Consider the following 26,639-nt stretch of genomic DNA (forward strand, 5'->3'; position numbering starts at 1 on the left):
ATTGATCTAGATAGATGAGCAATCTAACAAAGTTTCGAAGGTTGAGTAGCTGTTGAATTTGTCATTAGAGCTTGATCATCTGCAAAAAAGGCCCCCAGTTGTTTTAACATCTCTTCTGAAAGTCAAGGTCCGAGTTGCCTATAATAAGAGTTGGTCGATGATCTCCCGGGTCAGTCCCACTGTCTCGTCGATACGATCGAGGAACGGCGCACAGTGACTGGACGCTAGCTCCTTGACTATCCACTTCTTCTGCGTGGCAGCCATCATGCCGTATTGCGCCTCCTTCAACACTGCACGATCCTCAGTAGTAACGATAAACGCCAATCGTCCTTGGAACGCCTTGTCCGCCCAAGCCGGATGGGGCTGCGGCGAGGTGAAAGACATTGTTGAATGCGGTTTGACTTCTGCGATCAGAGATTGGGCCAATTTCGGATTGACATCGGCAGCAAATCTGTTAATAGCATCATCTGCGATATTGAGATTCACCCTGGGCTACAACAGATCAGCAAATTGAGCGCAAATTCCACATCGTGGGGCATAGTGGGCGAAGAGATTTTACCTGATCGGTCAAGATCCAGGGGGGCAAGTTCCCACCCTGAATACCTGCACAACTGATGCCTTCGGGCACAACAAAGGCTGCAAGGAATAGTAGTCCAATGATCCCACCGGCTTTGCCCTCTTGCGCCCGCTGCGATTTGGCTAGCCCGGTAGCCGCTGCGGCGCCGGGCATGCCGCCATAGGAGTACATAAAGACCAGAACATCTTTGCCCTCTCCTTCCACGAGAGACTTGAGAGGAGCAGTAACAGCATCGGCATCCGCCTGGCAGTTGTTTGCGTACGGCTCCTCGGAATTGAATGAGGGATAGCCCGCGAAGTGAACATCGTAGCCAGCGACCTCGAGAGCTTGAATGAATGGCCGGTAGAATGCCGGAGCGATCCAAGCGCCAGGAACAATTAGGATGGTGGTCATGGTGTCAGATATTAGATGGATTTTACACCAGATCCACCAACAAGTAACGCTGCTAAGAATCTCAAGGAATTCTCATTTCCACTTGCAGAGGTTCGTTTAACGTCCATGCTTTTTTCGTTGAAGTCATGCCAGACCAACTTGCCATATTGGGCATATTAACCCTGATTGTGTCACCAATTAGCGTGAAGTACGCCTGGATTTGCGGGCTGTAAATTAAAGGCTCCCCTTTACCGCCTATTCTGAGGTGGACAGAGGTGCTTACAGGATAAATTGACAATGCGCTAACTTCAATCGGACTTGGCTGGTCAATTTGTTTATCCCAAAGAAGTTGTCATCTCTCGAGGTGCAGATTTGGCGTTTGAGTAAATGGTCGCGCTTTTAGCATGCCGGAATTCTTTGTACAGACGCCAGTTGACTTTAATAGCTTCAGAACCACGCAATCCTCACCTTCTAGTACTTATAATTGAGCACTCCTCCCTGTCACCTCCTCCTCTGATCTCATATCGTCTCTTTTCACAGGAAAATGATACTTACGGCCATAGCGAATAAAAAACAGAGCGTCCCTTCCGCGCAGCTGTTTTAAGCAACACACAAATGATATTTTTTTTTGAATCATGTTCAGGTAGCTCCACCTTCTGTATCATAGTGAAAAAAGATGGCGTGCGGGTCGTGGTGATGCCTGAGGTATGAACACTTCCCCTATTTGTTAGGATCTGCCCTCTTCGTTCGCGACCAATTAGAAATCTCTCCACGACCCCCGCCATCATCCTTGTTTCAGCCTCTAGAATAATCTTCCAGCTGCATACAATCATGATGTAAGTCCTTTTAAGAACTTGAGAACATCCGTGGTCGGAAACCAAACCGAAAAAACCTATTAAAACAACCAAAAATCCGATTGAGGTCAGATTAAGCTATGACCTGATGGCAAATGTCACGTGACAAGATCGGCTCCATTTCTGACCCCGCGCTCCCTTGGGCAATTTCCAATCTTGATCCTTCGAAAAGCTTCAATTGGATTTGAATCCATCTATCGCCATGTATTCTCCGGGCTATAACAACCTCGGCCAAGTTGCCAAGCCTATTGGGATATTCAAACAATTTATCTCGAAGGAGCCACAAACCATTGTCCTAAGAGAAAAGGTCCTCTCCCTCTCCGGGGATAGCTTCAACATAAAATCGGTCAATGGAAAGCCACTTCTGAAAGTGCAAGGAGCCTGGGTATCGATTTCTGGTCGCAAGAGGGTCGAGGACGTCAATGGCAACCACTTGTTTGATATTGTCAAGGAGCTTCTACACCTTCATGCGACCTATGCAATTGAAAGTCCCCGTGGCGAGAAGATGTGCGAGGTCAGGAATAATATCAGAGGTAAGTACTATTCTTATGATCCTAGATCACAGAGCACAGTAGACTCCGTTTGTGATGCACATTTCTCACTGCACTAGTGTTCGGCTCCAAAGCCACCGCCAGCTTCACTGGTCTAAATGGCAAGACAGTGACTCTGGAAATGAAAGGGAGCTGGTTGGATTATACTGCCGATATTGTCGACAACAAAACTGGCTTGGCAGTTGCCCGCATTGATCGGAAACTGCTTAGCGGCCGCAACCTGTTGTTTGGCCAGCAGACTTATGCCGTTGTCGTGGCACCTGGCGTGGATGCAGCACTGGTCGCCGCCTTGTGCATTTGTTTTGATGAAAAGAACAACGAGAGACGTCGCAGATAGCAGTACTGGCATCTGGCCAGGGTTGCTGCCTGAGTGAGGCATGGAAATTATGGACCCAAGGCACCGCCACGATCTCTTTCCTTGAGTAGAGTCATCTACAGATTATGAGTCTCTTTCCTGCCCATAAAGACCACTCCCAACTTTCTGTTCTAAGTCCTTGGACCGATACACTCAAATATTGTCCAAGTTGCTCCTATTCGCGAAGCTCATAGGAGAAAAGATCTCTGATTAATGGCTATCGAGGAGGGTGAGGGAGGGAGATGCTTATTTTGCTCTGGCTCAGTTGAGGATCAGTGCAGCGGTCACGCCGACCAGAAGGCATCTCATCCATTCCTCACTCTGGAAATACACAATGATGCCTAAGCCACACGCTGGCGAGGCAGTAGTTGGGTGGGTGACCAGCAGCGAACTCTCAACATTACATGCTATTTGATTTTTGCCTCGGAGTGGATTGGCTCGATCACTCACGCTGGATATCATGCATTGGACACAGTAACTCCTAGAGGGCGAACGGGATAGATATGCTATAACTATATCTTGAGCGTGCCACCACATACACCTGGGCACGCTTCGATTGGAGGTAGAGTAGCCCCGTGAGCGGAGCTTTTATTATTTCGTGCACCAAGTAGTTATGCATGTACGCACTGTGTAGCTATGTGAGAGCATTGTATGTACTTTGGCGTCATCGCTTGTGGCTTGAATCATAAAACCCATCTTCTTCCTTGACATGGGAGATCATCCAAAGTTGGCCAATACCATAATCGTGCCAAAATTGTCCGATTTAATGCGTGCGCTTGTCTTCGACGTGGTCCACACAGGGAGCTGAGGACTATCTATACCGCAGATAGCATGGGTATGGCCGGAAGAGTGAGGCATTTAAAATATTATATCGCGCGTTAGGATCTGTCTCAAGATTAAGGAGCCACGTGGTTATTATCCGGTCCTCAAGAGAATAGCTAAAATTAAAAAAACTCAACGGCAACTTGAAAGACTAGAGCTCTCAGAATGCAAGACCTCCCCCCCCCAACCCTTCTTCGATGCATGGAATCAAAAATCTAATAGCGAAGCGGAATTGATCAGATATAGAACGGGATTAACTATATTAAAAAACTTAACTTCCTCCAAGTATACCCTCTTGCACGAATTAAAGCTTTTAAATCGGAGACTATTAAAAATAACTTTAGAGTAGCTAGTTTAGTACTATTTATACCTAACTAAGTGATATCGAAGCTTAATATTTGGCTTCGAACCCTAACCCACCTAGCTAGCCGGGGGAGTGAATTAAGCCGGAATTTTACCCTAAAAACCCCCTTTACGGAGAAAGAACTACGTCGTTAATGTCACGGTGCGAACCGTGATGCTTAGTTAGAGGAAGATCACGGCACGTGATCTCCGACCTGTTTATCTTGAACTTCAGTTCTAGATCCTGTTGTAGCTCTTCGAGCTACGTCTTGTATATTAGCCTGCCCCTGCCTGTGCCTGTACCTGTCAATGAGAATCTGATCTGTTACGACCTGTCCCTGCCAGTCATCTCCCATCATACCGTCCTGCCAGCCCGCACCCTGACAGTTAAGCTTCATTAATCAAAGCTTTACTTCGTATAAGATCTCGAAGCCCGCCTAGCCCGTTAGATCGTGCATTAAACTAGCTTACAAAAGGCTTCCGTCTTACAATGCAAGGTACTATCTTACTCGCTAAGGAACATAAGGATTTACGCGCCGCTAACGAGAAGTAGAAGTAAAAAGCGTACTAGATCCCGGAGGCAGATACCTACTAAAGAAGGCCTCTTATTTCTTAAAGTATCTCAATTAATTACTGAGCCGGTGAAAGCAATTAAAGCACCTCCCTCCCCTCCACGAAGAAGCCCTTCGCCGGCTTTATAACCACGTACGCGGGCCCCGCCAAAGTGTAGTGGTTGTGGAGAAACAGTACATAAGATTAATAGATGCCTAGCTAGATAGATTATTTCACTGAATTGAATTTAATGGCGTTATGGTGGAAATAAATACATTTTAAATAAAGAAGTTGGTTGGGGTGGCTAGCTCGGGGGTTTGGCCAGCTCGGTAGTGAAATACGTTACAGGGCTGTCGTGGTGCAATCTCGGTAGAAACATTACCTCCAATACGACAACAATGCATCTAAGACGTGCTTCCTTGCCGGGGATGGATCTCGCTAGGATCAATATTATTCGGGAAGTTACGCGTTCTAATGCGTCTTGGATATTCGAGGTGGATTTAAATGGACAAAAGTATACATTGAAGCTTTTCCATGATAACGGCGACCCTAGATATACCGAGCATAGTCGTGATCTAAACCGATTTCGCTATAAATTTAATATATATAAAAAGCTCTTCACTTCTAGTGTCTATAAACGTGGCTTCGTTCCAAAATTCTACGGCGATATCGATCGAGTGGATCTAGCGATATTCTACCCTACTATTCAGAATTTCGCGCACGATAAGTTACACTTAAGCGCCATAATGCTTAAATACCTCCTAAATTCAGAGAATTTAAACTATGTTAACTACTTGGATACGCTATATTCATAGGCAATTAAGGGCACAATGGAAATCCATAGGGCGGGCGTTCACTACCGAGATATCTACCTAAGAAATATACCCGTCATTCGTGAAAATCCTAATAGGCTGGTTTAGATTAACTTTCACGTTGCAACGACCTTCACCGACTTTGGGCCTGAACAGGTGGTCCGCTCTGACCATGAAATTTCACTTGTGAAGGGGCTTGGGGAATTATTGGTAAGGGTTCCGTTGCTGTCCAAATTGGAATTTGGCCTGCTAATTGACAGCGTAGAAAGAGGATCAAGCTGAGGGACTTCTCCCCAACACAAACCTTTATTGAGTGTCTTATTTACATCATGAAAATTATTGATGGCTTTAATGCGGTTCCTGTTACGGGGATGGGTTGGGCGTTGAGAGTTTATCCCTGCATTTTGAATCTTTCCCAGGCCATGTGACACGCCCAGTTTAGTGGCCGCCAATGCACGATGGTCGCTGAGCTAGCGGTATCAAATCCGAACTAGCTGTGTTAATGGTACTCCTCCTTGGCACTGTTAGGTTTGTGTCAGTAGCCGGTCGCAAAGCTGATAATGCAACGTGCAATCGCCCTTATGGCGGAGAAGGTTACATCTAAATTGTGGAGGCTGTGGCTGAGCCTTAACTCGCCGTAATTTTCAAGATTGATACATTGTTTCTACCTAGAGAAACCATATTCCACGCTCGTGGTACGCATCAGATGTCCGTTGGGGTATCTTCGTTGCAGTGTTTCTTGCTGATTGGCCCCTCTCTTCCTGCGAGGAGGAGAAATAAGCGGGACACAGATGTGACAACACTATTTTCCTCATTAGACACTACATCGACATTTCCTGTATGTTCTCCCCCTCAAGATATGACTGGCAGTTCCTTGACCTTTTAGGTCTCCTCGACATTTTGAATGCAGAATCCTGCGCGAATTGTGGATCGGGTTACAAAAAGCTTACCACCTCATCCCCTGTTGCATTCACGAGAAATCAATTTGGAGAACGGTCCGCTCCGATGCGAGATTTCTCCCTGAAACTGATGAGCAAATGGGAAACGAGGTGTGGTTGCAGAAACCGGGAAACATGAACTCAAATCACGGATAGGTGTGTTAACCAGGTGGAAGCGATTGCTTTCTCTATGTTGTAGGTGCAAATGAATCAGTGCTAGTCAGGCAATCTAAATCGCCGACAAATTCATATCACATCCGGACCAGGCCTCCGAGTGGAGCTTCCTGCACGACTGCATAGTCTCCACTCCACCATTAAATGTTGACGCACACAGCGAAGGCACAACTCTGTCGCTCGTAGTCATGTTGAGCGCAAACCCGCTTTACAAGACAAGCTTTCGGGTCAGAGTCACAGAAGCCGGTCTACCCGCAACCGACGAAACGGTGCCCCCGATGGCGATTTTTTACCGATGAAAGCCCTCGTGGGACATACTGGCAAAGAACGCTATTCAATCCTTTGATGCAAGGCACGGAGACACCGGAGAACCATTTGGGTGGAAACAGACTATGAATGCCATAGATCTTGCCTAGGTCAAATCATTGTCCTAGGCAAGATCGTTGTCGTAGGAGAAGATAGGCTCGAACACAGCTTCTTCTGTTTGGGACAATAAATTCAATTACCTGCCGTATCAGCTCGGCCGAGAATTACGCCAATGCATACACTCATCTGGTAATAAATATCGCGTTCTTTCAAATGCATACCGAGTGAAACTCATTGATCATAGGAGCTGTGAGACACATGTTGGTGCTAATTATTGATGACCAATGATTATGATTATTCGTAATACTAGCCAGAAAGAAACATCTGCATTTGCATTAGCGTAGTTCTCGGATTAGCTTGGCAGGGTGGTTCAGTGGCGTTTCCAAAAAGCAAGGTTCAGCCATCGATGATGTGAGTTGGTCCCCGGCTCCCGTCGGCCCGGATCGAACCTAAAAGCTCTACCATGGTCTTGTGTCTGGGTAGGTACCTAGGTACCTACGGTGTTGGTGGAATTCAACACTACCATCATCAGAATATCTTAACTGGATGTATCTTTTTCACAAGACTAGCCGCCGAGAAGCCAAGCAAGCTCCAGAAGTCGTATACAACTGTTCACAAGGAGATTCCTCATACCCCTGCCACAGAGAACTTGAAGTGGCCCGGATTTGCAATGTCGCTCGGAACACCTAGATAGGCACATGTGAAGTGTAGAACTCGGTGTTGCATTACTGATCGAGTTTTGACCATATTTTGGCCTCAGATAGCTTTTCTGTTGAGCTATGAGATACAAATCAAACCCTTGCATGTCCTTGCTCGTAATCTCCCTTCGGCGCATGGATAATATTCTCTTGGCTCTCGTTAACAGTGTCCTGCAGTAAGGTTGTCCCCATTCCCAAACTGAAAGTCTTCTTCCTGGCAACCCTGGGCTCGCTACCATTCATATCATGAAGTTCGTGAGATTTGTCGCCGGTCGATATCTTGTCGCGCGAATTTGTGCTGGATCCGAATCGACGGAAAATGGGCAGTGGTCTCAGAGAAGAGAGAGAGCCGGCGACAAGGCCCAAATTGAATTCAATGGCCATCCAGTATAAGGATGATGCTGATTTATCTGCGATTGATCGTCAGTATAACGTAGTCATGCAGTTAAGAAAAATTCAGAGTCGCATGTGCTTACAGCTGAGGTCAGTAGTGCCATTACGCAGATAATCCAATGTGCTGAAACGGACAACGGGAGAAATGCAGGCGATTATGCCTGCGGTTATAATTAGCATGCCTAAAGCTCTGTGACAGTGCGGTGTGTACAAACCTGATCCAAAGATAACCATCAAAGCCAGAATTTTCCTTGTAGGCATGTTCAGCCCGCAAAGAACCACTAGTGGTGCAATCAAGATGATGACATCGCAAAGGAAGATAAGAACCGCTTCGTACAATGTGATTTGAAACAGCTTGTACTGTGAGTAACATTTCGGATTCCTTATTGACAAGTCATATGCAGCCCTGTCATGCAGCTGGTTAGTATGTGTAGGTAGACACTCCTGGGCATCGGATTTTGGTTTACCGTGGGGGATCACATTGAAAGGCCAGAACGAAAGAACCGGTTACGGAGAATACCACTTGAAATATAATCAAGCCCATAGTGAGAAAATTCATCCAAGCTAGAAAGAGAGTAGTTTGTGGTTAGCGCCGGGTCATCCCAGCATCGGACTTTTGCGAAGGAAGCAAACGACTTACATTTGATGAAGATCCGTCGTAGGAATAACAGCAAGCTAATTTTAACGGACAGGGAGGCGTAGAGATACAGGCACATCGCCACATAATAGAGCTATAATTTCCAACGTCAGCAATGGGCGGCTTGGCAACGGAGGAGCTGTTGGAAACATACCTTGATCCACATTGCTCGATCTTCGGGTGAAAGCTTGTTGAAGTGTATCCCTTCTCCATAATATACAATAGCAATCCCGAGACCATTGAAGGCCTGTGTGATAATCTGGTGATTAACTCCGTCAGTCTTTACGGCCTATTTGTGGCTCCAATGAAAGGCGGGATTAGGGCATACTAATGCGACGCATACAGCGATATCATCCAGCCCAAATACCTTGATAACGAAGGCTCTTGTGTAAAGCTGCAGACAAAATAAGCTCACGTTCCATATTACACCGGGTTCCTCGTGTTTGTCAGGCCTTTCACCTGGGGCCTTACCCTTAAGCTGCAAACTATCATAGACAAGATTCCCGTGCTGGTAATTAGGCCGTAGATGAGCGACTGCATGTACCGCTCTTCCGCTGTCAGGCTTAGATCGGCTAGGGAGGTAGACATGGCAGGTATTAGAAAAGACGAAGGTTTCGTTGCATTCTAACTGCTGAAAACTTCAACTCGAGGACCAGGAAATGCGAATCTCTGGTTTAAGAACTAGACGAAGTGCTTTTATGAGATCAAAAAAAGAAAACCTGTATTGTGACTGGTGTCCTTCAAATCAATTTTGGTACTTTTGTGCATTTCTCTCCAGCCGCACATGCGGATCGAAGAATTACATCATCTACTGACTCTAATGTCAACTTTTCACTTTCGTTTTAGACAAAATGACAGGTGCCGATCCTCATTTGTCTATCCCGGATAATCTCTGACTAGGCAAGCATCATTCACTACTATAAGTTGAGTGTAGCCGTTAGACCGGTGTGAAGAAATGAATGTGGGCGGGCCCCGCGAACTACCAAACAGGAGTTCGGCCTAAGCGTCCAGTGTCTACTGAATAGCCGCTCAAGGTGGGAATGAGCTATCTCATTAGCTGCATAATGAGCTGTTGCATTCTGAGCTATAGAATAGCAGATCTGGCGACGGCACAAGCCCTGGAAGAAAATACGAGCGACTTATGGGAGGAGTAACTTCTTTGGGAAGGTTTTTAGCAAAAGCCGACTAAGAAAAAGTACGAAAAACTAGGGCTCCTTGAAGAGTCGAGACCATCCAGATTGGTGTACGGAGTGTGTTGTACTCCGAAAAGCCCCATAACCCAACGCTCAGGCCCGTTTTGGTCAGAGCTCAACGGCCCTCTAAATAGGGCGAGTTTAGACCTTGCCCTTGGTGCTGCGTGTCAGCTTCAGGCCACATGCGCCTTTTGAAATCAATATGATGAATAACTGGATATAACCGGTCCCTGAGGTTTTTGAAACCAAAAAATTAGGATCCTCGCAAGCGAGGGTCCGTCCGCCTTCCACATGCCACCTGAATGCAACTCTTTTTTTGCCATTTCACTTTAATTCTAAAACCACACCACCCAAATTAGCTAGAAATAATCAATATCTGAGCAACTAGCAATCTAAGGATTTCAATTTCCTTCGTAAGTATAGAGTAATTAAAGCTAGATCTCTCGAGAACTACGCGCGGTTCCTAAAAATAGACATCGATGGCGCTAGAAATGTAGAAATTAAATAATCATGTTGCAGTAGTTACCACAACTTCCTCTAAATTTCTTTCATGACCTAATGTAGACATTGCCCCTCTTTACGTAAAACCTAAATTCGAGTTGTTGTATATAGATTTAGGGACCCCTCTAAATAGGGTCACGATTTAAAGCTTAACCTACTACGCGCCTAATACAAGAGATGTAACTACAAAGGCGTCCCTAAATCTTCCCCTTAAATTTATACAATGACATTAGAATAGCAGTAAAATATCGGTACTACACTTTACATCAAAGGTACTAATTTCAAATTGTCGAGAAAAAAACAAGCATTTATGTGTGTGCCTTTCGTTTAGTCTACCTTGTAGAAGATGCATTTACATTGGGAGGTGTTGCATCTGGGTGGCGGACCCTCGCTTGCGAGGGTCTGTAATTTGGTCACAAAAATGTAAGGGCCGGTTTCATGTTGTTGGTAGAACTAGTACACAATGGCATTGTTACTGGCTCGCAGCAAAGATCGGACTAGCGGTGCTCTTCCTCACCTTTTAGAGCAAAACCGGGCTGTGACGAATTCATCCAAACACGGTGAAACATTCGAGGTTGTCGAAGATAACGTGAAACAACACATAGTAGGGAATTTAGTGTAGGGCAGAATGACGAATTAACAAAGTTCGTTGTAAGGGGGGAACTTCGTTATTACTATTGCGGATTAAATGGACCCGATGTTGTCCCTTAAAACGGGGGGGTTACCGTACGTGCATTTACAACCGCGTGCTGTCAACGCTAATTGTCCCCACAGATGGGACGACTTCATCATAATACGCACACAACCTTTCACGTTGTCCACACTCTAGATTCTAGTCTTTTGTATGGCGTTCCCAAGCAGATAGTTCTTATGCGTGATTTTTCTGTACATTTTTCATTTTACCAGGGAAAATCGATGTGCATGTAAAATACCTGTATTCACATGGATATCCAAGTTGAAGATAATCGTAACCGTTATCAGTCATAGACCATTGACATGTTTGCATGCAGACCGCAGGTGGGGTTGGTAAGACGACCTTGGGAATCCGTGGCTCTCCCCCACTTTTCCTCAAAATGGCCGTCGGAATGTGAGACACAAAGGGTTGTTTCCGGCGCTATATATTGGTGTTACTCCGCGACTTGAGGAAACGACATCCTCCGCTGCCCTTTTCACTGTCCTACCTCTGACCAACTCTACTCATGGCGTCATCCAAGCAAGACATAAATCAGTTCAAAGTCCTCATAAGTGGTGGGAGTCTGGTGGGTCTTGGCCTAGCTCTAGCTTTGGAGCGTGCTGGAATCGAATACGAACTTTTTGAAAAGGGCGAAATTGCAACGCAACTAGGAGCCTCTATCGGAATTCATCCACACACTATCAGGATTTTACAGCAGCTAGGAGTATGGAGTGATATTGAGAAACAGGTTATACCTCTGCAGAGTCGAAACCATTATGACGCGAACGGCCATTGCTTTGAGGAGTCGCATGTCCTAGTCCAAATCAATGAAATGTAGGTCTAAAGATTGTTTGCTCCTTGCTTACGTCGAGTGGTGGAAATGGCGTCTGAAAGGGCTGGGCTAATATCATACCTTTTTGGGGGGATCACTGTACAGTCTTCAACGACCCATTATCTTCATGGAGCGATGCAAAACTTTGGAGGCGCTATACAGCCATGTGCAAAACAAATCAAAGGTGCATGCTCGAACTGCCGTCGTTGGATATGAAGAAACCGCACAGGGAGTTAGTGTCACAACCGAGGATGGCGAGCAGTACCACGGCCATATACTCATCGGCACGGACGGGATCCACAGCAACGTGAGAAAGCTGATGGCCGACAAAATCAGCGTGACTGATCAGTCTCTCGCCAAGGAAATCAACGAGGGTCGGTCCAACATTGCTCTTCTGCTTTAAAAGCCTTCTCACTTACGTTCTCCGGACTACAGCGTTCACAAGCGAGTATAACTGTATCTTTGCTGTCTCGAGGAATGATGCCGAAAATCAGTTCCTACCTGAGGCGATGGTCCACAATGTGTACTATGATAATTATTCTGCAGTTGCAGCTGCTGGTGTGCCTGGACTTGTGTTTTGGTTCCTTTTTGTCAAGGCTTCTAAACTCACAAGAACTCCCAACTGCCCGCGATTCACAGATGAGGATGCAGAGGCAACGATCCAAACATATGGAAGTGCCCTTGTAGGTCCTGGGTACACAGTGAAGGACCTCTGGGATGCTCGAGTAAAAGGCACATTGGTGCCCCTGGAAGAGGGTGTTCTCAAACAGTGGAGCCATAACCGGGTGGTTTTGATGGGTGATTCAGTTCACAAGGTTCTTATCTCCTGCAAAAGCCCAAGACAGGTAGTGACCACGTTATTTGACTAACCTTTCTTAATGTTGATAGTGCACAGTCAACCCTGGATTAGGCGGTAATCTCGCCTATGAAGGTATCGCTCGTTTGACCAACGGCCTCGTGCCTTTGCTGAGAGAGCACCCCATGCCATCTGTTGAGCAGTTGTCCGAGGTTTTTACGCAGTATATAAATGGCCAGAAACCTCGAGCAGAAAAAGTTGTTGAGCTTTCAGGTCAGATTACGCGGTATGAAGCCCAAGACACATGGGCTTTCAAATTTGCAGCCCGTCACATCGTTCCCTGGGTTAGTGACAGACTCAAGGCCAAACTATATGCCAGTTTCTCAAGAGGCGGTCCTTGTTTGGAGTATCTTCCACTGCCTGCGATGGATGCAGATCTAGCGAAGCCCGCTAAGAAGCCCAGACGCGGCATTTTCTCAAAGCTGATTCCAGTCATGATCATGAGCGGTGCTGCTGTTATTTTTTGGCAAATGCATAATCATGATCCCTTTCTCTCGTCGATCTCTGAATTTATGAGACAATGGGAGTAGCATGCGTCTTTCGCCATGAATGGTTTGAAAATGCCATTGGTTAGTGAGAGTGACGGAGGTACCATCATGCGGGCCATTTGGTACATCTGGTACGTCTCTCGACGCGGACCTGTTACTTTGAGGACAATCGGAATTTTTCACAAAATGTTATCCAATTCTAATTTAAGGGCTTCAACCTTTCTGTTAGATGTATGGCTGTTGTGATTCGATACTTCTCTATGCTCCATCAACCGTTCACCTGGCACTGCATTTAATCTTGGATTTTGATATTCCTTTTATCAAAAAATATCTCACGTTACCCAGAAATGATTGGAGACATGGAAAATGCAATAGGGAGAAATCGCTGGCCGTCACCTACCTAAAGTATATGTTATATTACCTGTGGCATGCGGGCGAGTGTCCACAAGTCAACAACATCTTCGCGACGAAATTCTCTCTGTGCGGGCCCAAGTGAAGCGTTATTCACAACCAGTGAAAAATCCATTCAAGATAAAACGTGTCAGAGAGTTGCTACTCAACGCCTACAGTGTGAAATTCTCCAATTTGCTGCAGCTTGGCAGTTCCGGATTTGGGTACTGTCTTCTTTGCTATGTTCTGACATGACCAGTCCGGTTCCGAAAGCAGACACCGGTACCCTGGAAGACAAGATAACAAGCTGCTACCATGCAAGCTATTGAATTTGAAAAATGACACCCTCATTGCAGACATGCAACCTCTTCGAACGGTATTTTCAAGTTCTGCGGATGTGTCTGTGTTATTCAACAACAGCGAGACATCCAATTCGAGCACCAAGAAAATCTTCAAGAAATTGGTAGCATTTGCGTGCCATAACACCCCGTCACCATAGCGCAGTCCCATTTCAAGCATCCCTTTAGCTATAACTTTGCTCCGGTCGGCCAGTTGACGATAGTAGAGTCAGATGGACTGCCAGGGAAAGTAACCGCAAGAAAGTCATCAAACTGGACTGTTCAGTCATTGATGAGAAGTTTCAGAGTTTTGAGACACATCTGGGGCTCTTTGGGGCCATACACAACTGCAATGCTGGGATCTATTTGGGCGACTCTTGAGCATGAAGGAAGTAGGTTGTACTTGTGAACGGTTGGGAAGAAAGGTCAGATATTAACGTGTGAAAGACAGCTTCCAATTTGACAAATATCCTTGCTTGATTATGCAATTTCCACCTTCTTCCTCCACACTATCACCACCTGGTCCCGCTCCCAGGGCTTGGGAGCGACCAGCCTCCACTCAGCCCAACCTTGGGAAACTCGGGCTTGGATCTTCTTGATAGGGTCATTCTGTTTGACCATCATAATTTACGCATATCTTCGTTGCAAAAATAAGTCCAGTAGCCCGTTTTTGACAGTCGTAACCGAATCTTTATTTCCTATTACAAACCAAAACATCGACCGTCCGGGTCAGCAATTTACAGAGAGGGGCTCAGCGGTTTCGCGATCTTGCGCTCCAAACATGACATGCAAATGCCCCACGTGCTATTGTTTTCGGATCCTCGACTGCCCGTGGAGCGTAAAATCCAGCGATTGTGGACGATACAATGGTTAGTTCTAAAGAATTAAGCTCAAGTGTTTCTTGGTGGGCCTCCATGAAAATGACCCCAGGTGAAATCAGTGAGGCAGAAGAGAGGGGCGGTACGAAAGTTCTCGCTATGAAAACCGATCTTGCAGATCACATTGCGTCTGTTGAATGTGATGGATCAAATTTTCTCGAAGTTTCGTTCCGACTCAGGCATTAGTTTCAATGCAATTAACAATTGACGAGAGTGGATAGCTTGATTTCGGGCATATAACCCTTAGTGCCTGGGTTGATTGAATCGCTGTCACCGAAATAATCTAGATAACCAAATTAGAATGTGCTATCAATTGTAAAGCCGACGATCCAATAGCTATTTGGCATGCATGGGGACTTGCTGCGTATCGTGGATGGCACCCGTCTCTCGGTCCCTCAAAGCCAAGTAGGGCCCGAGAATGATAACTCTGTCGGCCCACATCTTGAGCAGGATCAAGCCACGAGCTATAAATGTTAGTAATTTGTGCCATGGCCCACTAGCCGTTGCAGCGTGATGGGTCCAGGTCAGCATCCTGATGTTGTGGAAAGTGCAAAGATAGAAGCGCTAAACCCAAGGAACAGAATATTTCGCCAGAACAGCCCAAGAAGCAAGTGACTTCTTTTAGAGACAGGGCTCAGAGAGATTCAGAATGTAATTCTACTAGCTCGATGTTCATTGGCGGTGGAATCATTGACCCAAAATACACGCGTGGTGTCTTAAGCACGTGTTTCGAGGTGGTATCGCAGCAAGGTGTGAATGGGACACAGACACATCATTGTTGCGCGAAGCATATTTTTACATCCAACGGCAGAGTTCAAGCCAAATGAGTTTTTCTACCAAGAAATGTTAGCAAGGGACACAAATCATAGGTCAGGAACAGAACGACTCAAATAAAATTCCATCTGCTCATCATGATCCCCAGTTATATGTTGAAAGATTGTCTGCGAACTTTCTCAACCCAGACTATGTTCTCTCAACCCAGACTACGTTCTCTCAACCCAGACTACGTTCTCCCAACCCAGACTATGTTCCCTTAGAGCAAATGATGACTGGTGATTTCCGAGCAAACATCACATATGTTAGAAGATACGTCTAAAGGAATTTTGTTTCTGTTTGATTTGCTCCCTAAAGCTCTACAAATCTGTGCGCGACAGCCGATGGTTGGTGCTTCCGGGGCCACTGGTCATGAAGTTTTGGACCAAGCGAACAAGCCTGATGATCCCGGAACCCCCGACTCATCGCCCCTGGTCTCGAATAGGCTTGGATGTAGCGTTCGACGTAATCCTTGGTTACAAAATCTACGTGAACCCACTTCAAATTAACGAGCTAGGTTAGTAGGTTCCGCTCACGACAGCGAGTCAGAACGTCAGGTAATCTAGGGAGCGCGTTGAGAAAGAATTGCTAGAGACGTGTGTTGGTCGGGCGAGGCAACAGAAACTGAAAATGGGGCATAAAGCCGTGCACTGCCGCGTCCAGCATGCCGAGAGACTTAATTCTTGATTGAAATTGAGCGACCCAAGTACGAGCACTTGATGGTACGGTCTTTCTTCCAAATTATTGTGAATAGCTTGGGCCATTAGCTCACGTTTGCAGAGTATCATGGCCGTAAAGGGGAGGACGCGAATCAGCTAAGCCCGGTGGGTCCACAGCGGGAACCGGAAATTGGGTTGAAAAGGGAGTGAAAAAGATATCCTTAAGCGCCTCTACTCTTTGTGGCCAGCCTGGAAAGAGAATCAAAGGGGGACATTGGCCGCCAACTATGGCTCGGACTCGGTGGGGAGGAGAAGTATGACTTGCCATTTTGGTGTCACGATGTTGAATCCGCCGGGTTGAGTGTGCGGACGAAGGCGTCGCCTAATTATTGTGTGCTCTGGGTGGACCACTGATAAACGGGTTAAGGGAAGGCGATTGACTTTGGATTTGTTGTCACCAGGGTTAAAAGCACGGGAGAGTGAATATGAAGGCCCCGTTTTCCACACGTCAGGGCTGTATGTATCATATTCCTTGCGAGAAAGGATTACAGGATGTTAAGCGGGAGGGTGGGAAAAGAGGGGTGTGTACGGAGTAGATGGGGCGTGGTGTGAACCATCCTCAGTCCCACGACCGCTCCACCTAAAATGCAGCATAAAATCATTGGATGCCATGACCGGTGTGTAAGAATGGTCAATGATGCTTGTCTATGACTTTTAAATAATTCAGTCAATCTCAGAGGAACATCTTATCTGAATGTATAAATTGGCTGTTGTTTAGTTGAAACGACTCTCGCATCATACGATGGCTTCAGCTCCATTTCGGTGGGGTTCCTGAGGCCCCGAGGTCTTGCGCCCTGCGCCCTGCTGACTCATCGGAACTTGGCCTCAGGGGCCCGCTCTTGACCGTGCTCGAAATTCTGAAGCTCCAGTCCATTGGAGTCCTTTGAATAATTCAATTGTTTAACTATCATGGCTGAACATCCTTCCTTTACCCTTGCCGCCCTTCGTAAGTTCTGCGCTCAGCGACACATGTGGCTCAAATTTTCTGACCCAAACCAGTGCCCCTTGGAGGTACCGTTGGGTTTCTGCGAACCCGATCAGCGCCTTCCTTGATTGCCGGTGTTGGACTCGGCGTATCATATGCCTATTCAGGTAAGTGTCAACTCCACTGTGGGTATTCCAAAAGGATCCACAAACTCACCAAGTTGACAGGCTACTTGATCAAGGAGAACAAGGACTACGGCACCGAGCTCGCCCTGGGAAATAGCATTCTTCTGGGCTCTGCAGTCCCTAGGATCATTAAGACAAAGGCCAGAGCCGCTATGCCTCTGGCTCTAGGTGCCACTGGGTTGTTGGCATCTTTCTACTATCAGAAGAAGGTTCGGGAGTTCCGCTTCGGAGTCTAGACTCTACCTTTTCATAGAGATTCCTCCACCAATAGCATAAACGCGCTGAGCATATGGAGTGCTCCGTATGTTGTAAGTAGAAGTAATTTATCTCGTAGCTTGTGTAAACGAAAATGGCTGTACGGAGTAGTGGGAATCAAGTTGACCGCTCAAATATACTTCACATACCAAAATGTGTGGATTTCATCACAGTTTCAGATACATATCCATCATGCCTGTTTTAATGTAGTTCCTTATGAACCCTCTGAGGCTTTCAGAGGTAATTTTTAGCAAGAGCGGAAGCGCACGGAATCGTCTGTCCACATTGTGGGTGCCTGTTTGCTACTGTCTATACTGGTGGGATTCACCCACCCCCACACAAAATTTTTAGCTTATTAATAGCGTAGTATCTAGTTCAGTATTTTATACCGATGCTGATAAATTTGACGTTAGGACGATAGGTCTCTTGCGCCCCGAACTTCAGTGAAATCCTATCATCTAGCTCGTATGCTCTGAATGGATAAATTTAGGCAATTAAATAACATGGAAGAGAGCAACTCAAGGAGTCGGACTAGTTTGATAGAATGCAAAACACAGGCTCAATACTTGAGACTAAGATTTATCAGGGAAAACTAGGCAGATCCCTGCGCCACAGGAGAAAGTAGGTGGGTGAAACCCACAGGTATGCTCCGTAGACCGTGTTGGCTCGAGAGTACAGAGTAGAACTCTTCTCTTTCGCAGCCGGAATTAAATAAAAAGTTCACCATTCCGACTACAAAATGGTCCTTTTCGTCTGTTCATTTTTTCTGGAAAAGGAGGACCAATGTCGTATAGCACTCATGACTTAATGTAATTAAGTGTTTAATCTCTAGATCACTGTTAAAGTACAAATTCATCTCTTAGGGTGATCTAATTAAAAAGAAAACCCCCTTAGTGGAGGTTAGTCCGCTTCAGAATACTTCGCATTGTTCTTCTGCGGCCCGAGGCTAGCTACTAGCGCCGCGCTTCCTTGGATAATCCGGGGTCTCCTACGAGAAAAGATGGAGCATCTATGGTCAAAAAATGTTCTTTGAAAACTTCTAAATACATGGAAACTTGTTGGGATTTGATGTCTCAAAGCCTCTCGCCCCCAGTGGTGTTTATGGCCCGGATCGCAACGGCCCCAGTTCCCATCCACAGTATCTTGCCCTTTGCCTCCGCTAAATTAAATACCTGAACTCATTCCTCAAATCTTAGGCCGTTGAGGACAGAAATGTCATTGAAATCCGATGCTACCTAATCTGATCGACACAAGTCAGTATAATAGCTTTCGCAGGCGTATCTCGGGGACCAAATACCTAGTCGGTGTAGCAAGGAGTGCGACCCTGAGCAGTGAAGACAGAGGCACAGGCGAAAGAACCGCCAGCATTGCACTTGGCTGGGGTGTCTTCACCGTGCTGGAGGATACGGCTAGCGCCAGCACAGAGTCTTGTGCAGTCGTAGTCATCGCCAGTCTCCTCGTTCTGTGGCATTTGTTAGTTCGCAGAGCGATCAAAATCATCGAAAAACTTACGGATCCGTAGAGACAGCAGTGAGAACGATCAGGGAACAGACACTCGCACTGCTTGGAGCCTCCGCAGGTAGCGGCCAAGCCAACGCCGGCAGTGGCAAGCATGATCAAAACGCTGGAAACCTTCATTTTGGAGATTGGAGCTTGAAGAGATGAAGATGTGTGAGAAACTTGGAGGTGATGATCTGTGTCTTTGGAGTATATTTCGCGGCCATCTTGCTCTATTTATGTAGTAATGCTCACAGGCTCTGTCCCCATCCGAATAGCAGTTATCATTTCTCCGATATCTCTCCGATAGAGTTTGTCACGCAAATTAAAATAAGCTCGATAACGTTAACCAGATTGAATAAGGTAAGCTTGCGCAGATCAATTTGCTAGGAGAAAGAAGGTTTCACCCCGGAAATTAAGTTGGCTAAGGTACGGGCCCCCGATCAAGGCCGATACCGTGGTGAGACGTTAGCACTTCATTGCCAATTGGCACGGTGCAATGTTTCTGTCTGTAGGCCAAATGAAACACTGCAACAGTACTCCCATCTACTTCAGGCCAGATGAGTTTCTTGGCTTCCTTGGCTTTCTTCTTCTTCATAGATAAGCAATTACGGCCCGGTGGTCCACTCCATTGAGACATGTAATACAAATCCACGAAGGATTCAGGATCCTACTGCTGAACTTAAGCATGGACTCTCATGAGACATTTGACGAAAGTGTTGAGACAGATCAGATGACTTTAGGGTTTCTGCTCATACGTTTACATTATCACGTGTGGATAATCGTATGGCGTATTCTTTTCCATAATCGACTCCTCATCGTAATCACCAGAATATGAATCTTTCTCACGAACTTGGAAATTTCTTTCTGAGCGACAGCGGTGAGGACCTTCCGGACAATTAGACGATTTCCCCGGAAGTGAAAAAGCTTGTTAACCTCCACTCTTCAACAACGTGGTGTGATTATATTAATTGAAAAGTTTCGTCTCCCTTGTCTCAGTCGATCCAAGGGCATTTGTACGTTGTACTCCGTGCTTCATACTCCGTCCCTACCTAAATGCACAAATGCCTAGCCACGTGCCTGAACTGCTGGGCTGCGGGCCTTAGATTGTTAAACTTAAATTGCGGTAAAGTGACCGACACCTGGCTCGACGACAGTGCTTAGTCTGGATTCAACACTCTAACTCAAACTAACTCTCCAACTAAAAACGACAACCTTAAACCCGGCAGTTTCTAACAATTCCCACCTTTCCGATCGCCAAGCAAATGCCCGGATAATCACTTCCATTAAGCTCAACATAAAATTTTCCATTACGAGTGTCCATTTTTTCTCAATTGATGGAGAATTTAAATAGGATGTTGGACAGTTGTGGATAAATTTAATGTTATGACTTAACAGGGGTCAGGGGTAGAGTAACTGTAATAGGGCTAGCGCATTTTCAAAAGAGAGTTCGAGAAAGTATCGCTACATGAAGGACGACGTAAGCAAGGAGTGAAGCTGGTTGCAATCCATTCTGTACCAGAAACCCTTTAATGACAAAAGGGTGGAATGTTGGCTTATCTTTGAGACATTTACGAAGCCACAATTGTGATCCTTTGAAAGTCAGACGTTTTTCTTGAACTTGCCGATCAGCTACCCCTCAATCATTGAGTTTGCCACTCTTTTTTGCGTTGGCGTTTGAATGTCAGCTAAACAGACAAAGTGCAGTATGTTGAGTGACTGGTAATTATGGACTCCACCCAGCCTTAAACAGGCATCATTTGGGCCCGACGCTGCCATCGGGGGAGAACCTCCGGACATCTTTGCAAAATGAAATTAGAAAGAACTGCGTGAGATTACTACATGATGGTATGGATCACAGCAGAGAGAGAAACAGCGAAGGCAGGGCCTAACTACTAATTGCAGGTACTGCCACTATGCGATTGTCAAAGCCCATCCGACCAATACGCTAAATCGTCGGCAGCCAGCGAAGCCACACTCGGATAAGCCCATGCCTCGGGGTCAACGGATCCTGCCTCCTTTGCGGACTGCAAATAGTTGTGAAACTTGGCTGAAACCTCAGTCGACTCTCCGCCAAACGAGTGCAGTTCCTCAAGCCGATACCGTGGGTCACAGAGATGCCAGGTGACATACCCCTGGCAAAATGTGCTCAGTGTTTGCGAAATCCTTGGGTCCTTGTCACGAAATGCAGCGAGGAGCTGCTCCGAGTCCACGATCGTGTCAGTAGTTAAATTCTCAAGGGCCCCCTCCGGAGTAATCTTGTTGGACCAAGCGTAGTTGTCAACCAAGTTCGCCTGGTCACGCGGCTCATCAAACTCCTTGTAGAAAGAGAGCAGTCCAGTTACAGAGACCATCCAGTTTTCCATCTCCGCGATACCAGCCGTGATTTCCGAAAACAATTCGTTCTCATCGAATCTTTCTTTAGGGAAGATGGAGCTCCCAATGCATTGTCCCAGTGGGTTCATTCGTCGCAGAACGATTGGGTAGTTCAAGGATCCAGGGAATCCCATAAAGTTGTGCTGCTCAACCAAACATCGTTGGAAGACTTTGCAAGCCACGATGTCAGTAACGTGCGTGGTAGGGAAAGAGGACGAATACGAACAGTCTGCTGTTGATCGAATTAAAGTCAGCCCGCAGTAGGGACCATAGTGTCGAAGAACTAGGGGGAAGTGGTTATTAACCATCTGCCACCACGGGTGCTCCTGGGGTAAACCGGCGAGCATGGTGTTGTGAAACGACTCTAGGCTCTTTGCAGGGTTGTCGTCAGTGCTGTTGTCAAGGATGAGCACATATGTGAAGTGAATGCTCAGGTCCACCATGACATTTTCCGACACTGTGGCCCAGCCATAAACCACCATGGCAACCGTAACTTGGATCAAGGCTTGCAGATTGTTCGGACTCATTTTGATTTGCTTCTGTCTGTCATAATGAGCCAAGTGCTTGGCTGTGTTGGTATAAACATAGTGAAGCTTGGAAACACGCTCTTCGGCTGTATAATTTGTGTCGTAATACTCCATCGTATCCAAAAATCTAACGACAGAATTGAGATAGTCCTCAAAAGGGAAGGCTTGTCTCGTCATGATTATTGCTTGCTCAGAGTAAGAAGCCGATGCGGATGACAAGATTGCTTGAGCAGAGATGAGCAAGCAGGTGAATGGGACCCGGTTAGATATCAGCTTGGAAGACTTGAATAGCAAGCATTTTAAGTAGGCCCATTTGCGATCAAGCATCCATCACCTCCATCCATCTGTTATTGCAAATACCATATTCGCCAAGCAAATTAAACTAACGAACGTGGGATCTAATCGATGCATTCCCTAATTGAGCCTAGGGCGCGCTGTCTAGATGACAGCGGCCTGATGGGTAAAATTTGTTTGCCCGTATAAGATATTGGCAAAACTATAATGAATTTCAATGTAAAAGTACAAAACCTGAATTCCAAGGAATTCGAAAAAGAACATATGGGCATTAGAATTAGTACCATTGATTCGTCTCTTTTTTCTGAAAGATTCTAAATAAATACCTTGTTTTGATTGAGGCGCAAAAAATGGCGTTCATTTCTGCGCTTGGGCCATGGCGGTTCGTTTGGGAGTGTATCCTGCATAGATTTTCCTATAGTTCAGCCCAATTTGATTGGGGGACATTAGAGGATAAAAAACGTGCTTTAGGTAAATCAAACTCGCCATACCACTATAGAATTAATTGTCGCTTTGGCCTTCTGTACCGGGGCACCATGGCCCCGGGGGTAAAGTCTACCTACGAAAGTGCTAGGTATCATTGGAAATCTTCCACTATCTGCAGTCGATGTAAAAAGGGCGAATCGTAACGTAACCAGAAGCCCAGTCGTGGCATATCACCGAAGATGATGGCAGTGATTGTCATGGGCTGCCGTTTTGGGATACATGCATAATTTGATTCTCTTGCCATCGCCATGCATTTAATTTATTAAACAGTTGTGTTAGTATTCATCTCTGACTACAGTTGTTGTTTAGCAAACAAGAATGATTAATTATTGATATCAACGATGATCGCACCATGTGGGCAATGGTTCTACGATGTCATGTTGATCTCCTGAAACTTGGGAGTTTCATTGACAACAAACAGCATATCAATAACAACCTTGAGAATAAAACAGAAAGTTAACACAGTTTCAAGTAAGGATTCGCTGGTGGTTACCCGTCTGGGTGACCACTGCCCTAGTTTCGTGCGACTGGGGGGATGAGGATGATAGTGAGAAACAACCATAAGTCGTATTTTACCATTTCGACCGGTTCTGCACAACCGCCATTGGATTTGCTGAAGCTTAGAGTTATTATCAAATAGAAAACAGGCAGAGTCTCCAAATTGGGATATAGTTTTGCCACACTGCAGGCATTTGACTCAAAGGAGGACACATACCGACACACTCTCAGCCCCTCCCACAATATTGCTTCCCGGCCTTAGAATGCTAGGACCTCTTGTCGACCACTAAGGGATGAATTATCGCATTTGTGGGCAACAACTCTTAACTTCGCTTCTTCCCCAAGTAGGCTCCGCGGTAAATATCTAGCATTTTTTTGTGAGAACCTCTATCTAGCCAACCATCAGTGTATCACCAACATTTAACTAGCTATTCTTACCACAGAAGAGCTGCACTGATTTACTGAATAGGTTTTCCCGTACCATTTCGTCGGTTGTAGATGCACGGGAAAATTTCATTAGATCCACAAGCAACATGGGCATTTATGTAAATCTACATCGTTCTTCGTATGTAAATGTTATCCTACAGCACAGTTGGCCCTATTAAAAACACGTCTGCCTGGAGGGTCTGTTGATAAATCGCAAAATTTGCTGCACTTTGCTGAGGAGTGCAACTCGTTCAAATAGTTTCAAACGCACGTCCTATCTCTACCTGGGTTTGGCAAGATGCTTCCTACAGCGAGTGAAGCATTTGGCGCCCTGTACCGTCGTTTAAGACCCTTGAAAATGTACCCAGTATAGATAAAATCAAGTCAGCAACGGACGAACTTAAAAATGGGAGCAAAAATTGATATTGAAGCCTAGCCCATTCGCCCTCCTGCCCACTGATATTGAAAGTAATCCCGGTAAGGAAACTGTCGTAAGCAGAATCAAAAGCAGGTAGGTAGCCACCAAAAGCCAATTAACATTAACCATAGCTCACCTGTGCCTTCTTTAGGAAAGTTCAGTACAGATTCATGCATTTTCCCGCACATCCCTATTGAAATATCAAGTATAAATAGCTAGTGCTCAAGGACGAATTTATTCGGAGAGTGGCCCAAGGCAGTGCTTCGGAAACAAAGATCTTTCGACTCACCTTCTTAGCAGTACTATCTGATCGATGTGGGAAACCAGTGGAACTAGATCCGTTTATGGTATCCCTGAAATTCGCTTCCAAGGGTATACTGCGGCCCTGGCGCTGGACGGAGGGCCTTATTGTTTGTTTGCATCATGGACAACTGCCGTAGAAATAATTTAGTTGCGATGGTATCGAATCTGACTCTTCCTTTTCTGTTGAACGAAATACAGCGTGCTTTCCACTAGACCATAACAACAACCAAGGTTTCTGTTTATGGCCTAGGGAGGCCGTATTTGAGGTTTTGACATTTTCCAATGCCCTGCGCACAGCAATCTGTAAGTTATGTTTATATCTTTGAGGAGGATATCAAAGTCGTCTTGAGAATCAAATTAGAAAAGGCTTTCTTCTGTTTGAGGACCTATGTACTTTGGGCTGTAGGGAAACTGTTTTCTACTCAGGCCTCACCTGACTTGTAGAGCAGGCTCGTATCACGTTGTACGGTATGTGTATAATTCGTCCTAGTGGCGGAAACAAGCAATCCGTACAAGTATATGAAATACGAATGTAATTTACCATGACGCATAAAAACATCCCTCGGATCGTCAGGACGGCGCACGTGCCGGTACAACCCCGCCCGGAACGGAACCCCCGGATCGCCTTGAGCCACATTTTGCTCCAGAGCAAGGAGTCTCTCCGGTCTTCTGCATGGATAGACATCGGATGGACGGATGCATTTTGAAATGAGGATGTGTCTTACGATAGCCGCTTGTGGAAGGTAGGTATGCAGGCGAGCTACATGTCTGGCCGGGTTGCACAGCTTTGATATCATGACTCCAGACTGTGCCCTGATTAAAAAGGGCTACGCGAGTTGAAACTGACTGGGTCAAGGCTATAATTAGTGTACGGAGGTGAGCAGTCAGTTCAGGCTGTCTTTTAATTGCGGAGCGGATAAGGACACACTAGTCTTGTATCGATCACTGCCCGAAGTCGGAATTAGAAGCTCTACACTTGTGCGGTGATTTTTCATTGCCCGAGAGCATACGAAACTGCTTACAACGAGCTTTGATTGATTAAGTGAGATAGCAAAGAAAAAAGACCGCATATCTATAAGTCCCATTGATCGCCCAACTCTATTCACTCTGACTTCTAGATAGAAACCATAATCCAGTCTCTCCACCAGTGAGTCCATTCAGGCACTTTGAAATCTGTCACCTATCCTAGGCGTTCTCGGAAATTCTGACCATGTATTCTTAATTACCGCGCAATGGCCGACACTTCCGGATACTCTAAAATGACCTCTTGAAGTGAAGCGGGTGAAGTTTGACGAAGCCCAAACCCCAAAAAGGCAACGATGGTTCGGTGAACAATTTCAAATGCCTTGAGCCCATCCAAAGTTCCAACCATCGTTTGGATGGCCGGCATCTTTTGAATAGGTAGACCCAGAAGCTTCAACAGGAACGGCAAGTCAGAGAAGGTGTAATGTTGAGCCTTGGCCAGTTCCAGCTCTAATTTCCACCCCCGCACATTTGACCAAAACTCTTTCCACGTTGGGTCTGTTGTCTGGGTCTTATTTTCGTGACCGAACAAGAGGAATGGACCACGAAGTCCGTGTTGAACCACCGGTCCAAACATTGACCCGTCGAGGTTCACTCCGGCCACAATCCGTCGGTCCAAATGCATGGCTTCAGCCGTGGCCGCACCCCCGACAGAGTGACCGTACATCGCGACATCTCGGGTCTTTAACCCCACCGCTCCTGCTCCAGGGAGTAGAGCTGCCATACCAGCCTTTGTGCTCAGCTGATCCAAGACGAAAGACACATCTCGCGCTCGCGTCTTGACATCCAGTGGAACCTGCGCATCACTGATGTTCGCGGCAGTAATGACGCTTCCGTCAGGGAACTCCAGGAACTCTGTATCATAGGGGTGGTCAATAGACACCACGACGTACCCGGCACTAGCCACAGCCTGTGCAAGGGCATTGTAGAACAGCCGTGTAGTGCCGAGAGCAGGCGAAAAGAGCACAACAGGAAAGTGGAGATATTGCTCTTTTGGGGGCTCTGGGCATGCCTGAAAAGAGATGGATTGAATAGACCCATTGGGAAGTCCGTATGCACCGTAGAGGTCTGAGTAGTATGCGGCTGTTGCGGGGGGCAGGTAATCGATCTTCTTGAGATCGACTTCGCAGATGGTTGGAGCAAATATGGAAGTCATAACTGCACGCGGTCTGTGTTTGGGATCGAACGGATCGACTCTACTTTTTTCGATCATTTTTGCTGTGTTGTAAAACACATCATATTGTCCGGGTGGGTTGGGGATCATCACTGCAGAGGCAGACATGGCCACAATGGACAGCAGGC

The 26,639-nt window shown here is 46.2% G+C and overlaps 8 protein-coding genes across 8 annotated transcripts; 3 read left to right on the forward strand and 5 right to left on the reverse strand.

The window, feature by feature from the left end:
* Nucleotides 1-138: 138 nt before the first annotated feature.
* Nucleotides 139-970, reverse strand: Pdw03_5265 (Beta-galactosidase; the record flags this gene model as incomplete). The annotated part of the gene is made up of 2 exons (XM_014683554.1): nucleotides 139-492; nucleotides 560-970. 2 exons carry the CDS (start codon nucleotides 968-970, stop codon nucleotides 139-141), a joined length of 765 nt encoding a protein of 254 aa, XP_014539040.1.
* Nucleotides 971-2,005: 1,035 nt separating this feature from the next.
* Pdw03_5266 (Tubby C-terminal-like domain) lies at nucleotides 2,006-2,691 on the forward strand (the record flags this gene model as incomplete). Its single annotated transcript, XM_014683553.1, has 2 exons — nucleotides 2,006-2,336; nucleotides 2,414-2,691. 2 exons carry the CDS (start codon nucleotides 2,006-2,008, stop codon nucleotides 2,689-2,691), a joined length of 609 nt encoding a protein of 202 aa, XP_014539039.1.
* Nucleotides 2,692-7,506: 4,815 nt separating this feature from the next.
* Pdw03_5267 (PTH11 GPCR protein) lies at nucleotides 7,507-9,031 on the reverse strand (the record flags this gene model as incomplete). The annotated part of the gene is made up of 8 exons (XM_066101006.1): nucleotides 7,507-7,823; nucleotides 7,890-7,967; nucleotides 8,022-8,212; nucleotides 8,274-8,370; nucleotides 8,447-8,537; nucleotides 8,598-8,702; nucleotides 8,772-8,837; nucleotides 8,915-9,031. 8 exons carry the CDS (start codon nucleotides 9,029-9,031, stop codon nucleotides 7,507-7,509), a joined length of 1,062 nt encoding a protein of 353 aa, XP_065957946.1.
* A 2,738-nt stretch (nucleotides 9,032-11,769) lies between these two features.
* Nucleotides 11,770-13,028, forward strand: Pdw03_5268 (Monooxygenase, FAD-binding; the record flags this gene model as incomplete). The annotated part of the gene is made up of 3 exons (XM_014683552.1): nucleotides 11,770-12,016; nucleotides 12,078-12,457; nucleotides 12,531-13,028. The coding sequence occupies 3 exons, from the start codon at nucleotides 11,770-11,772 to the stop codon at nucleotides 13,026-13,028; spliced, it is 1,125 nt and encodes a 374-aa protein (XP_014539038.1).
* A 4,005-nt stretch (nucleotides 13,029-17,033) lies between these two features.
* On the forward strand, nucleotides 17,034-17,470 carry Pdw03_5269 (Uncharacterized protein family UPF0136, Transmembrane; the record flags this gene model as incomplete). The annotated part of the gene is made up of 3 exons (XM_014683551.1): nucleotides 17,034-17,070; nucleotides 17,124-17,216; nucleotides 17,277-17,470. The coding sequence occupies 3 exons, from the start codon at nucleotides 17,034-17,036 to the stop codon at nucleotides 17,468-17,470; spliced, it is 324 nt and encodes a 107-aa protein (XP_014539037.1).
* A 1,234-nt stretch (nucleotides 17,471-18,704) lies between these two features.
* Nucleotides 18,705-19,127, reverse strand: Pdw03_5270 (uncharacterized protein; the record flags this gene model as incomplete). Its single annotated transcript, XM_066101007.1, has 4 exons — nucleotides 18,705-18,729; nucleotides 18,787-18,813; nucleotides 18,863-18,951; nucleotides 19,002-19,127. 4 exons carry the CDS (start codon nucleotides 19,125-19,127, stop codon nucleotides 18,705-18,707), a joined length of 267 nt encoding a protein of 88 aa, XP_065957947.1.
* Nucleotides 19,128-20,987: 1,860 nt separating this feature from the next.
* On the reverse strand, nucleotides 20,988-22,066 carry Pdw03_5271 (Trichodiene synthase; the record flags this gene model as incomplete). Its single annotated transcript, XM_066101008.1, has 3 exons — nucleotides 20,988-21,036; nucleotides 21,120-21,531; nucleotides 21,589-22,066. The coding sequence occupies 3 exons, from the start codon at nucleotides 22,064-22,066 to the stop codon at nucleotides 20,988-20,990; spliced, it is 939 nt and encodes a 312-aa protein (XP_065957948.1).
* Nucleotides 22,067-25,536: 3,470 nt separating this feature from the next.
* Pdw03_5272 (PAF acetylhydrolase family protein) lies at nucleotides 25,537-26,493 on the reverse strand (the record flags this gene model as incomplete). Its single annotated transcript, XM_014683548.1, has 1 exon — nucleotides 25,537-26,493. One exon carries the CDS (start codon nucleotides 26,491-26,493, stop codon nucleotides 25,537-25,539), a length of 957 nt encoding a protein of 318 aa, XP_014539034.1.
* Between the last annotated feature and the right edge of the window lie 146 nt (nucleotides 26,494-26,639).

Source organism: Penicillium digitatum, chromosome 6 (assembly GCF_016767815.1).
Source record: "Penicillium digitatum chromosome 6, complete sequence".
Lineage (NCBI taxonomy): Eukaryota > Fungi > Ascomycota > Eurotiomycetes > Eurotiales > Aspergillaceae > Penicillium > Penicillium digitatum.